General features: G+C 59.1%; 1 protein-coding gene across 5 annotated transcripts in view; it reads right to left on the reverse strand.

Annotated features, from left to right (window-relative positions):
* Window positions 1-2,444: 2,444 nt before the first annotated feature.
* RARA (retinoic acid receptor alpha) overlaps window positions 2,445-13,604 on the reverse strand; it is a 43,870-nt gene continuing 32,710 nt past the window's right edge. For all 5 annotated transcript variants that reach the window (XM_055316828.1, XM_055316820.1, XM_055316837.1 and 2 more), the window contains 7 exons: window positions 10,362-10,510; window positions 8,917-9,058; window positions 6,734-6,894; window positions 6,317-6,493; window positions 4,789-4,993; window positions 3,794-3,952; window positions 2,445-3,215 (listed from right to left, as the gene is read on the reverse strand). In XM_055316828.1, coding sequence (XP_055172803.1) covers window positions 2,998-3,215; window positions 3,794-3,952; window positions 4,789-4,993; window positions 6,317-6,493; window positions 6,734-6,894; window positions 8,917-9,058; window positions 10,362-10,510 — 1,211 coding nt within the window. In that variant the 3' untranslated portion in view covers window positions 2,445-2,997. The remainder of the gene's footprint in view (window positions 3,216-3,793; window positions 3,953-4,788; window positions 4,994-6,316; window positions 6,494-6,733; window positions 6,895-8,916; window positions 9,059-10,361; window positions 10,511-13,604) is intronic.

The raw sequence follows: 13,604 nt of genomic DNA on the forward strand, positions 1-13,604 counted from the left end.
TCCCACGGGACAGTCACACAATGAAAAACCTCTCTATAATTGCCTGAGTCCAAAGCCTGATCTGTTTTACATATAAGACATTATTAGGGTTTTGTTTGGGGACTTTTTTTTTTCTTTTTTTGGTACGGTTTTATTATATATTGTCAGCTTTTATTTGAACATTCACCCATACTCCTTAAGTTTCCTGGGCTTCTTGTACCGAATGGCTTCCAACCTTCTCACATCTTTTAAATCCCAATGTATTAATTAAAAGCAGAAGCAATCATAGGATGATGTCATCATGGGCAAAAACACACTGAAATTCATAATCCTTTCCCTTTGTTTCTCCTTTACGCTGCAGGGTGATAGCATAGTGATTTTTGTAAAGCAAGTGGACAGGTATGTTATGTTAAATTTCCGTCCTAGTCAAAGTGTCAGAAAAGATTTGCTGGAGGACGAGAACCCCTGTCCCCACACGCTCGCTGGCCCGCCGGACGGCGAGATAAGTGAGGCGCTGCCGCCACCCGGTGGCCGAAATAGAAATAGCAGGCACCCCACCCCCATGGAAGGAGCTCACCCTGCCCAGGCGCCCTGCTAACCGCCCCCAGACACAGCCTACACTGCCACCCCCCAGGACCCTCAGACCTCAGTGCTTGCCGCTTCACTGGGGACATCAGGGCTCCAGGAAAGATCTCTGGCTGAGGCGTGGGAGTCCTGAGTACTGGTCCCCCATCTGCGATGAATTCACTGTGTGACCCAAGGACACTGCCCTCACTGGGCCTTGACGTGTAGTGTGAAGGGTGGACAAAATTGCTCTTTTTTTTTTAAGATTTTATTTATTTATTCATGAGAGACACACACACACAGAGAGAGAGAGAGAGAGAGAGAGAGAGAGAGAGAGAGAGAGAGGCAGAGACACAGGCAGAGGGAGAAGCAGGCTCCACGCAGGGAGCCCGACATTGGACTGGATCCCGAGTCTCCAGAATCACGCCCTGGGCTGAAGGCGGCGCTAAACTGCTGACCCACTGGGGCTGCCCCAAAATTGGTCTTTGATGCCACTACCCGCCTGTCACAACTGATCCTCTCAACCAGGAGCAACCAGGTTCCCCTGCAACCTGTCTTCTGTGCCTCCTGCCCACAGAGTGACTTCAAGGGCAGGCAGGGGAGGGCAGGACAGTCCTTCTTGGTGGCACCGGGATGGATGGGATGGCCTTCTAAGCTTCCCCCCCAATCCTATGTTCCTGTTAGGTTACCAAGGGCTCCTGACCCAGGTACCCATGCCAACTACCACTCCTCAAGGTTGAGTCCAAAATAGAACTCCTTTGCCACTTAGTGACCCCCCCCCAGACCCAAGCCCTGGCTTCCAAGGGCTGGGGACTCTCTGAAGGCAGGGGCTGGCTTCCTCCCTCGGACTGGGGACTCTCTGAAGACGGGAACAGTTCCTCCTGTCCCCTCCCCACCTCCAGACTGGAACTCCCTGACATGGGCTGTGTAGACCCCTAGACGAGGCCTAGCTTGTTCCACCAGAGACCCCAGCACAGCCAGGCAGGCGACTTGTCCCCCCTGCTCATACCCAACCCCCCATCCCCAGCTCCCTGCCCACACCGTGAGAGAAGGCAGCTAGGCAGTGAGGCTCTGAGGCACGTGTAGAATAAATATAACTTTATTCTTTATCCAGTAGATCTCAGTGGAAAGTCCAACAGTAACAGGCGCACCAGCGGGCTCTGAGGGGATGAGACCCCAACCCCGGGGCAAGGAGGGCAGGGCAGAGCCAGCTCCCCCAGCCTGGGGGTGCAGGGGGTGAGGGGAGGGGACCCCCTGGAGGCCCGTCCTGCGGGGCAAGGAGGGGGTACAGGTATGGAGTGAGGGGCGGGGGGCAGGCTAGGGAAATGGGAGGAACTCAGGCCAAGTGTGTCTGTTGGCCCATCTGTCCAGGGGTGTGTGTGTGTGTGTGTGTGTGTGTGTGTGTGTGTGTGTGTGTGTGTGTCTAGGGGCCCTGTGGGCAGTGCTGGTGGCTGTGAGGCTGGGGGACAGGTGCAGCTTGAACTCCTTGGTCAGCCCCTTCACGGTGGGGGCTGGAGGGCTTGGATGACGCGAGCCCTGCTGGACAGGCAGCTCTGCCGAGGCCACGGGGCTGAGAAACACACGGGTATGTTGAGGCCCCCCCTTGCTGGGCCCCTGCCCTCTCTCGTGGGAAGCCTCCTCATTCTGGGGGCTGCCTGAAACTGTCCACACTCAGTGGTTAGGCAGAGGGAGTAGGGGAGGGCAGACCTCGGAAAGTTAGTACTTCACAGTTTTAAAGAGAAAACTGAGGAGGAAAAGGCTGGGGAGGAGGGCTAGGGGGTGCGGGGACATGGAGAGAGAGTGGGAGCCCCTTCCGGGCCACTCCCCCCTCCCAGACCCACCCCCCTCCAGCTCTGGATCCAGCTCCCCCCAATACACAGCACAGATTCCTTCAGTATAAATGTGCTTAAAATGAAAATTCTTATTAAAAAAAATCAAAACCAAAAAAAAAATTAAAATAAAAACAAAAACCAGCGAGAATTAATACCTGGGGGTTGGTATGGCAGGGTATGTACAGGAGGAACCCCCCACCCCTCTGGCCCACCCCCTCTGTCACCAACCAAGGCAGGGGGGGGTTCCCGACCGGGGGGCAATGGCTTGCGGGTTCTGAGTATGGGGGAGCCAGGTCCTGGCATTTGCTGGTGATGAAGATGTGGCGAGGGGGGCAGAGGGCTGTCTTGATGAACACAAGGCCCCCAGGCTCCATCCTGAGGCCCAGGACCAGCGGTCCGCACGCAGTTCATGACCTTGCCCGTGATGTCAGCTCAGGCTGCAGGAGCAGGCAGTCCTTCCTGCCCAGGCCTCCATCTGAAGAGTCACCGCCTCCTCCCTCCTGTCCCCGAGGAAAGGGAGGACAGGTTGGGGGGGTAGGGCCGGCAGGGGTCTCATGGTTGGTAGAAAGGCAGAGAAAAGCCAGGGCGTGGGGTGAGGGCTGTGTCCACCGGGCACGGGCAGTCACGGGGAGTGGGTGGCCGGGCTGCTTCTGTTTGAGCTGGGGCTGAGGCTAGGGCTACAGCTGCCGGGTGGGGGGGCCAGGCCGCCCCCATCCCGCCCCCCGCCCCCCGGCTGTCCGCTCAGAGTGTCCAGGCCCTCGGAGTTCTCCAGCATTTCCTGGATGAGAGGTGGCATGGAGCCCGGGATCTCCATCTTCAGCGTGATCACCCGCTCAGCCCCTGCAGGAGAGGAGGAGCTGAGGTCAGCACACCGGTCCGGCCTCACAAAGCTCCAGGAGGGAGGGGGCACGGGTGGGAGGGCCGGTTCTACCAACATGGACATCCACTATGGACCGAACTCGGGCCTCAGTTCTTCGACGGAAGCCAACTCTCTTGAGCCGCCAAGTCTAGGGGCAGCAGCTGTTTCAAGCTCAGGCCCTGACATCAGACTGCCTAGGGCTCCTGTGTGCTGTGTGTTATGGATTCTCCTACAGACCTCAAGAACAGCTGTGAACACCACTATCATCCCCATTCCTCAGATGGGAAGGTGAGGCTCAGAGCTGCTCAGTGCACACCCATACACTCTGGTGGCAAAGCCATGCCCTCAACTACCGTGCAAAGGTGACAATGCCAGCTTCGAGCTCACAAGCAGGTCATGTGGACCCGGTGAAGTCCAGATGAGTGGGGCATCGTCATGGGCACAAAAGCATAGGGCATCAGCTCACATGTAGGGAGCCTGACTCTGGGCATGGGCAGGGGGGGTCCCGGGCAGGGTGTTGGAGTCCAGCTCTGGCGGACACACAGGGCATGAGCCTCACCCTTTGCACTGATGCTTCGCAGGTCTGTGATCTTCATCAGCATCTTGGGGAACATGTGGGGGCGGCTGGGCCTCCGTTTCCGCACATAGACCTTCAGGGCCTCCAGCAGCGGCTCTTGAAGCATGTCCACCCTGTCGGGCTGCTCCAGGTCCTGCCGGTCTGAGGAAGCAGACGCCCCCTGAGCAGCGGCCGGGACAAGCAAGGCACACAGCCGCGCTCCCAGCCTCGGCCACTGGGGGGCACGCTGGCCCAGGCCACAGGCTGAGGATCTCTGCTCCCGGGACCTCCCCACACAGAGCAGTGGACAGGTCTGTGTGCTGTGAGGAACGCCCTGAGAGGCTCTTAAGTGTGAGCAGAGGGCATCTGGGGTTGGTGTTGCCCACGCTGTCCTTTCGGACAGCTCAATTCATAGGGATGGGAGCCCCAAACACAGGCTGTGCCTTTCTCAGGCAAAGGGAGGATGCCCAGGTAGGTCTCACACCCACCCATTACCATGGACACCAGCACATGTCAAAACTCTCATTAACAATCAAATAATAACAGCAGCCAACATTTACTGAGCCTTACTGGAGACAAACTGTGTCTTATTTATTACGCTCTTAATCGCCCCCCATCAACCTTATGAGGCGGAGACCATTATTGCCCCATTGTAAAGGAACGGGGGCTCAGTGAAGTTCAGCAACCTGCTGAAGGTCATAAGCTGGCCAGGATTTGAACCTGGGTGGTCTGACCCTCAAGCCCTCACTCTTAAGCCCCCTAGAAAGGGCACGGCCTGCAAATGGCAAACAAGATGTCAAGTCTCCAGCTCTACTCCTTTGCTGTGTGGCCACAGACCCGCCCCAGCCCCTCTGGGTTCTTGGTTCAGCCCTCAGAGAAGGGCCTGACAAAGGCCAAGGTCCCCTGCTGATCTGAGCCCGGACTGCTGCCTGGAAGGGACTCTGGGGGCTGCCCCACCACCCTGAACCTGGCTCCCCAGCCCCAGGCTCCCTGCCCACCTCCACAGATGAGACAAATGGCACTGAGAAGACCAGTCTCAGCATCATCCATCTCCAGGGGCAGCAGCTGGTTGGCGAAGGCGAAGACCAGGTCTGTGAGGGGGCCGAAGCCGGCATTGTGCATCTGGGTCCGGTTCAAGGTCAGCCCATCTGAGAAGGTCATGGTGTCCTGCTCGGGCGTGTACCGCGTGCAGATCCGCAGGATCTGGGTGCAGAGGATGCACGAGCTCAGGGACTTGACCCATCTCCCCAGCACTTCCAGTACCAGCATCCCCACACAACCACCTGGCGGGCAGCCAAACCAGTGCTGTCCAATAGAACCTTCCGCAATGATGTGAAATGTTCTATGTCTGCACCACGCAAATAGTAGCCACTGGGCACTTGAAATGTGGTTAGTGTAACTGAGGAACTGAATGGAATCTAATCTTAATTTAAAGAGCTACACACAGCAAGCAGCTACTGCACAGTGCAGATCTAGATCATCTGGTCTCCATGAAGAGAATCTAGACAGCAACTAGAATTTTTAGGAGGCAAGGACCTAGCAGGTTTAGGTCTACAGTTCCCAGGATTGGATTCACAGCAGAATTCCATGAATGTGTATCAGCTTCAACCATTTCAAACCCTGATCCGGGTTTGAAACTCTTGCATGTCGGGCAAGGGAACAGTTGACTACCCAGAAATGCCACACTCTGCTCCTCCCACCCCATCCCTACCAGGAAGCTTCAGCCTTGTCACCTCCCAGGTTCCCCACCCTGGAAGTGGCCAAGAGGGGACAGGTGGGCCAAGCCCATTAGGGAAGTCAAGGAGGAGAGTCCTCCAGCCTTGACTTTGACATTCCCTACCATGCACATCCTGCTTCTAGCCTGGCCACCCTCTGCCCCGCCAAATGCCCTGCAGTCCCCTGAATCCAGCTGGTCTCACCCCGTTGGTCCTCTCACACCCTGTTTTTAAATTAGGGCCCTCCCATGTGCCCCTTCTGTACAACCCGAGATGCCCCCTCCTCTGTTGACACCTTCCCTGCCCTCCCCCCACACCAGCAGCTGGCTCTCTCCCCCTCAGGGAAGGGACAGCCCTCCCCCATCTCCAGCCAGTGCTCAGCACAGTTTGGTAACCTCTGTTTACGTATCTGCTGCCTCTACCCACAGAAGGTTCTCAAGAGAGGGGCCAATGTTGTGTCCACTTCCATTCCTAACACCCAGCTCAAGGCCTGGCCACACAGGGTCCTAGGTGAATCTTTATTAGACTGAAGATGATGGGCAGATGTGCAGTGGGGTGAAAGGTTCAGCGGAAAGATGGGGTGAACGTGGATGGGTGCGTGTGGGTACATGGGTGAAGCAGTGTACATCCAGATGCCAAGGGGCTAAGTGAACAGGTGGACACGTTGGGGAAAGGAAGGGTAGACATTTGGGTGGGAGGCGCTTGGACAGATCGATTCCAGATGTGTTTGGGGAAGGTGGTTATCTGAATGGCAGGACCTCCTCCAAGGACTCAGGGGCAGTACCCGGGTGGGCAGGGTGCAGACCCTCACCAGGATGTCCAGGCAGGCAGCCTTGAGGAGGGTGATCTGGTCAGCAATGGTGAGGGTGGTGAAGCCGGGCAGTTGCTTGGCGAACTCCACAGTCTTAATGATGCACTTGGTTGAGAGTTCACTGAACTTGTCCCAGAGGTCAATGTCCAGAGAGACACGTTGCTCTGAGCTGTTGTTCTGAGAGGACGGGAGAGAGTGAGGGCCTTCTCCTCATGTACCCCTTCTCGGCCTGACTCTGCCGCCCCTACAGGCCTGCCCTCCACCCACTTCACTTCCTGAGATCTCCTTGATCAGGAAGCAGTAGGAGGAAGAAGAGGGGAAGGGACAACACGGAAGCCTAGGCAGGGGTGAGGAGGGGCAAGATGGGCCCTGCGGCACCGGGCACATCCCACCCTGCCAGGATGGGGAAAACCATACCGTAGTGTATTTGCCCAGCTGGCAGAGTGCAGGGAAGGTTTCCTGGTGTGCTTTGCGCACCTTCTCGATGAGCTCCCCCACCTCGGGCGTCAGCGTGTAGCTCTCAGAGCACTCGGGCTTGGGCGCCTCCTTCTTCTTCTTGTTTCTGTCGTTCCTCACAGCTGTGGAGGGCAGAGGCCAGGGTTACAGCAGGTGTAGGCAGGGGCCCATCCCCGCCTGAGCTCCTCCCACCACACAGAGCCGCTGGCTGCCAAGGAAGTCACCCGGCCAGGCCTGGCGCACGCGCGCGGAAGTGTACACGCAGGAGTGCACGTGTGAATGCGCACATACAGGTGCACAGGCGGGTAAGGTGTCAACACATGGCCCACCCCTCCATGCCCACCTGACCCACAGGCCAAGGCCTGTCCCGGCACGTGACCGCAGCACACACACTCCTTGGCCAGCCCATGGCCCCTGTGCTCCTACCTCCCACACACCTATGCCAGCCCACACGCCAGGTGTGCAGGTGTCCGGGGCTGAGGGCAAGTGTGCAGAGGGTCCCACCTTCGAGCTCTGCCCCCACTCCCTCTGCTGGCTCCTGCCTCCACTGGCCCCCAGCGCTCCTGGGCAGCAGTCTCCCTGGGGGTCCCTGGAATGGGCTCTGAACAGCCCCCCAGCCTGAAAGTGGGGGCCTGGGCGGGAGAATCTCTCAGCCCATTAGCCGGGGGAGCTGACAAATCACCAGGGGCGCTGAGCCGCACACACCACTCGGCTTTAAAGAAGCGATGGGGTCGTTACCAGCCGATTATCCCAGACACACAATCACTCACAGGGCCAGTGGTGGCGGCTGCTGACGCTGGAGGAAGAGAGGGTGGGGGTGGGGGGCCCGGGGAGGGGACCGGCAGGTGGGGGTGGGGGGAGCTGGCATAATTTGGAGATCACTCATGTCGATTCTGCAAATTCAATAAAGTGCAAGGGAGAGGAGGGAGAGGGAGAGGGAGAGTGGGGGGGATAATTTGGGAAGAGAAAATTGCAGCTGTGACAAGACGTTCATCATTCGGAAGCTTTAATTCTATTGAAATGGCAGCTGCTCAGCTCGGGGGCACGGAGCAGGCGGGAAGGGGGGGAAAGGGGGAGCTGGCGGTGGGAGGGAGGGGGGTCCCCACCCTGGTCCTTCTGTGCTGAAAAGCTCTGGGAGTGGAAGGCGGCAGAAGCGACGGGAGGCGGCCGCCGTGATGGGCCCTGAAGGGAAGGGTCCCAAGTTGTCACCTACTCTGCAGCGCAGAGCTGCCACTTCCCAGGCACCAGACCACACGTCCTCTGCCTCCAGTGGTGGGAGGTGGCAGGCCCCGCTGCAGGGCCCCTCTGCTCCCAGCTGGGGCTCCTCGGGTCCCCCCTACATCCCCTCCCCACTTCCCTCTTCTGCTGCCCTCCCCACAGAGGGCTGGGGGGGGGGTCCCGTGGTCCCCTCCCCCACCCCCTCCCTCAAGGCTCAGGTTCCATGGCAACGGCCACGCAGACAAGGAGGCGTCTGTCAGCGTCATTTATCTCTGACATCATCAATCACCGGTCACCACGGCAACACCCATGATTCAACACAAGAGGGTCTCCCTGTCCAGCCCTCTCTTCCCTCCCTACATCCCTCCCTCCCTCCCTCCGGCCTCAGCTGAGCCCAGACTGGAAACCCCCAGCTCCTCTGGGATCTGAGAAGTCCCAATTCTCTCTTCCAACTAGAAGCCCCTGGCTCCACCAGACAATGGCCTGTAGATCCCTGTGCCAGCCATAGGCCTCTACCAACACACACAAATACCAACCAGCACCCCCGCTGCAAGCCCTCCCCTATGATGCATAATCCGGAGGGCCTCAGGTAGGCCCTGAGCCCTGCCCCAGAGCCAGCAGGGCCTGGAAGCAGACGCACATGCACACGTTGTGTGAGCACACACAGCCAGCCACGTGCAAACAGGGATGGCTGCCCACACACGGGCACACAGCTGGCGGGACGCACGGACAGACAGGTCCTCGGAGTTATATACAAACCATCCTTAACCACAAGCCCACACACCACGCAACAGGCACGCACATTCTCACACACACACACACACACACACACACACACACACACACACATCCACACGTTCCTACTCCCATGGTCGTTAGGGGGCCCTGCCTAATGCACAGCCGGCCCCTGGCACCGTGTCACTCACACTCCTTGGACATGCCCACTTCAAAGCACTTCTGCAGCCGGCAGTACTGGCAGCGGTTCCGGGTCACCTTATTGATGATACAGTTCTTGTCCCGGTGACACGTGTACACCATGTTCTTCTGGATGCTGCGGCGGAAGAAGCCCTGGGTATGGATGAAAAGGAGTCAGGTCAGCCACACCCATGGTGGGAGCAGTGCCAGCCTGCGGCCTCCAGCCTCAGGGACAGAGGGCCCAGTCCAAGGGCTGCCCCAGGTCTTTGGCCATCACCTACCTGGGCAGAAGAAGGTGATGAAAAGGTGAAGAAAACAGTCCACCTCCAAGGACACCCCCCAGAAGGATCCCAGTACCTGCCTCAACATTGCAGGTGGGCAGCGGTCTTCCCACAACCTAGACCCACAGTTCTGGCTTCCTCCCTCCTGGGGAAAAGGACCTCAGGGCCACTAGTAAGTCAGGAAGGGGGCAGATGGGACCAGATGGAAGAGAGGCAGAGCTCTGGAACCCACAGCCCTTGGCTCAGAGCACAGGAAGAGGAGGCCATAGAGGGACACACACAGGCTGGCCAGAGAGATGAAGATGCACGCACGATCAGGAGTATGGCAGCACGACACGTGTTCACCGGCCAGGCAGATGTGCATGATCCTATCTGCGTACATGACCCGGCTGGCCAGGGGCTGCACAAAGGCTGACCAGACAAGCAGATCAGAGGCAAACTGGGAACAACCGGACAGGACAGGCAGACACAGAGTGTCCAAAGCCCTGTGCTTTGCCTTGCTCTTTGCCCCACACCTGGGGATAGCCACTCTGTGCTGAGGGAAAGCCCAGTGCCTCAAGCCTTAAAGCTGAGCAGCTTCTGCACCCCAATCCCAATACACAGGTTCGGGCACTGGGGAGACTGGGGGAAGAAGCCAGGCCGACAGCTGCTTGGACGATGGCAGCCACGTCTGTGCTCTAGAGCCTAATGTGGGCACGGGGAAATCCGGTCAGACACCAAGGATGCCACAGCCTGGACACCTAAAGGAGAGGCCAAGGCAGGGCGCCCGCTCCTAACTGCCTCCTGCCAGGCTGCCATGGTGAGGTTTGGGCAGGGCCATTGGGGGCAGGCCTCCTAGGTCCCTAGCCAAGAGCCAGTTGGCAGCCAGCTCGCTATGACAACCTGGGCAGCAAGCAGTAGCAGGGCGGGTGTATGCCCTGCCAGCTGGAGGATGGAGATGGAGAAAGGGGTTTAGGCAGGAGGGGGAACCTCTGGTTTGGGGGTTCCTGATCATTTACGGGAGGGCTGGAATGCAGCTTTCTCTCCAAAGTTCTGTCACCTTTGGCATGGAAGCAAGAGCAGCAGTTTCAGAGACAGCCCCCCAACCCTGCAACAACAGCATGCTCCAGGACTAAATGGGGGACACCCCATTTATCTAATCAGAACTGTCCTTCCCAGTGACCCCCTCAACTCACCTTGCAGCCCTCACAGGCGCTGACCCCATAGTGGTAGCCTGAAGATTTGTCTTGACAGACAAAGCAAGGCTTGTAGATGCGGGGGAGGGGGGGTGGCGAGGGAGGACTGGGCACTATCTCTTCGGAACTGCTGCTCTGGGTCTCAATGGCTAGAAAGAGAAGAGTGGAGAGGCGGTTAGAGACACAGGTCACCATCTCTAATACCATGCTCACTCTGCCTCAGTATCTCCCCCAGGAGCCTCTCCTAGCCTCCCCATTGCCACCAGGACTCTCACTCTGGGGCAGGGACAGTCTCAGGAAAGCTGGGACTTCTCAGCCAGGCTTGGACAATGAGCCTGCCAATGAAGCTTCTAGCGCCCCATCACTCCTGCCTACTCTCCCAGGACCCTACCTTCAAAATCAGAAATATCAGAGGATAAACTATCAGATTTGTATGTAGACAGAGCTATACCTGGGGGGTGGGGCAGGAGTCAGCCTGGCTCTCAAGCCCTGGTCCCAGGGCAGCCTGGCCCCATCTCCCCCAAGTTAGGAAGGAGTTAAGGCCTGATGAGGAGGGAGGGAAGAGGACACAAGCTGGGGGCAGAGGAAACTGGGGTCAACAGGATATTCAAAGCGGCCACTCCCCCACCCCCCTCTGCTTCCGCTCCCTCCCCGCCCCCCCACTGCCAGTAGCCACAACCCCTCCCCCACTTAAACAATCCCCTGGCCAGGGACCCAAGGCAGGGTGTGCAAAGAAGAGTCACAAATGTTGGAGCAGAGCAGGTAGGGATTCCCTGAGATCAGCAGAGGGACCCCTGGAGACAAGGAAGAGAGTCCCTCTGGGCCCCGGAAGCCCACTGCTCTGGGTGCCCTGTCTGGGGGAAGCAGCATGACAAAGGGGGGTCTGTTCCCATCAATGCTCTGTCTGTCTGCCCTCAATACTATGTCCGGGTTACTACCCTCCTCCCCTCCAGTTATTCAGCTCCAAGAGAGGGGGGGGTGACCCAGCCAACAGGGGCAGCCCCCACTAGCCAAATCCTCCCCGGTGCCTGGCCCCCTGCCCATCACCCCAGGCAGAACAGGGCTGGGCTGGGTGGGAGCTGTCTGGTTGGGCAGCTGGAGGTGTATCGTGCTGGATGACCGAGGCAATCCCAGATTCCCAAGGTACCACTGGGCATCAGCCAGAGCCTTTGCCAAGTCTACTTGTCCAGGGCCAAGGAGGGGCAAAGATGTCTCTCTGAGGAGGTAGATCCGGACCCCCTCCCATACCCCAGAATCCTACCTAGTCTCACCCCAAACCCCAGCACACAAGGTTATGGAATTCAGAGAGTCCCAGAGCTCTTGGTCCAAGCATGAATCACGTGGCCCCAAAGTCCAGGCACAGAGAAAAGCAGCAGCCGGACACTGGGGGCTGGCTGCACATGACCACCCTCCCCCTTACCTGCAGACACCCCAGGGACTGCCAGGCGCTGATGACAGGGAACCAGGCCAATGGCCTTGGCAGGGCTTTCCTGGCTCTTAGTAGGGCCTGGGCACCACTTCCCCGGTCAGCCTGGCTGACCAGCACCGCTGTGGCCCTGGGCCCCTGTCCCTGCCCAGAAGACCAGCCTACAGCAAAGGAACAGTGGATGCCCATACCCCAACCAGTCCACAGCCTCTTCAATGACCTTCTCTGGCCCTCTGCTTCTTACCCCAACACTAAACTTGCCCTGGCCTGGTTTTCCCCCCACCTCCCCCTCCCTGAGCCAGACAAGCAAATCAGACAGGCGAGAGGCCTGAGAACAGCTGCTGGGGGGGGGTGGGGTGGGTTGGGGGGCCTGGGTGAAGCCAGGAGGCAGAGGGGTGAGCGACAAAGGAGCCCTTTGTTGTGCTAACTTTTTCCAAGACGTAAAAGGAGTAACAATAGACAATCCAGACTGGTGGTGGTGAGGGGGTGTCAAGGACAAGGGGGTGTGGGGGACCATGGCCTAGAATCCCGGCCAGCGTTCCAATAAGCAGAGGATGGAGGCACTGACCTCCCCTTCCCTGCCCTCCCCATCCACCCTTTGCCCCAGGCCTACCCACCCAAGGCTCCACCTCTAAAATAGACCAGGCAGGAGGGGGAGAATGGACAGACGGAGCTTTGAGGTACGCTGAGAGAGGGGAGGGCATAGGGAGACACACAGGATACTGGGAGGAGGGACAGACAGCTCTAGGGCCAGAGACTTACGAAAGGGGCAAAGACCCAGAGACATTTGGAGCTAAGGCAAAGTCCAGGGGGTGTTTATAGAACTTAGAGCGTGCTTTCGAAAATTGTTTTTTGGCAGGATTGAGGGAGATGAGCTGAGGTGGGAGCTAGTTTGGGCTGATGAGGCCTCCTTTCGGCCCACCCCCGCTGAAGCTAGCTGCCTCTGAAGCTCTGGCATGCCCTGCACCCCCACCCCTGCACATCCCCACCTGTCACCCAGGTAACTGCTCCGAGGTGTCTCACGGTGCCCTTTGAACCCAGAGCCCTGGCCCAGTCCCCACCTCCCCAGGCCTCCAGCCAGCAGCCTAGGGCACTCAGCCACCCGCCCCCCAGCCTCCACAGTAGTTAGGACAGTCTTAACTCTGCACACCCAACCTCTGGGGGAAGGACTACCGGGGGCCGGCCCCTCCCTGCTCACCTCCCTCCCAGAGAGGCCCCAGCCCACAAAGCTCTCGCTTCCTGCAGAAGGAGGAGGCTGCAGGAGCACCACACCTTCCTGGCTCCAAGTCCTAGCGCCCCCGGAGGGCTGGAGCCCAGGAAGCCAGGTGTTCCCTCCCGCCGGCGCTGCCAGGTTCCCCTCCCCCGGCCCTCTGGCGGGCAGGACGGGGACAGGGGACAGGGGGCAGGGGGCAGGAGGCACATCGCTCTGGATTCCCCACGCCCCAGAGCCGTTCGCAGGCTCGCACAAGGGGCCGGTTTCCTGGAGGAGATCAGCAGGAAATAAGCCGGGCCCCTGGCCAGCGGCTCCCCTCCCAATCCAGCTGGCGCCCGCTCCTCCACAGCTCCCCCAGGGGGGAGGCGGCGGAGGGGGCGCAGGACCCCCCTTCTGTACCGCCCTTCCCCCCCTCCAGGGGGGTGGGTGGGATAGCTCTGGGTGTAGCTGGCGGAAGCAGGCCCCTAGCCCAGCGCCCCCGATAAGCATCTCTCCCCCTCCCCCCAGCACGGGCATCCACGTGCTTCACATTCTTGGACGTCTGGGAGCGGGTGGAGGCGAGAGCGGTGAGACTGGTGGGGGACAGACGGGGAGCCACATCCTG

The sequence above is a fragment of the Nyctereutes procyonoides genome, unplaced genomic scaffold (assembly GCF_905146905.1).
Source record: "Nyctereutes procyonoides isolate TBG_1078 unplaced genomic scaffold, NYPRO_anot_genome, whole genome shotgun sequence".
Classification (NCBI taxonomy): domain Eukaryota; kingdom Metazoa; phylum Chordata; class Mammalia; order Carnivora; family Canidae; genus Nyctereutes; species Nyctereutes procyonoides.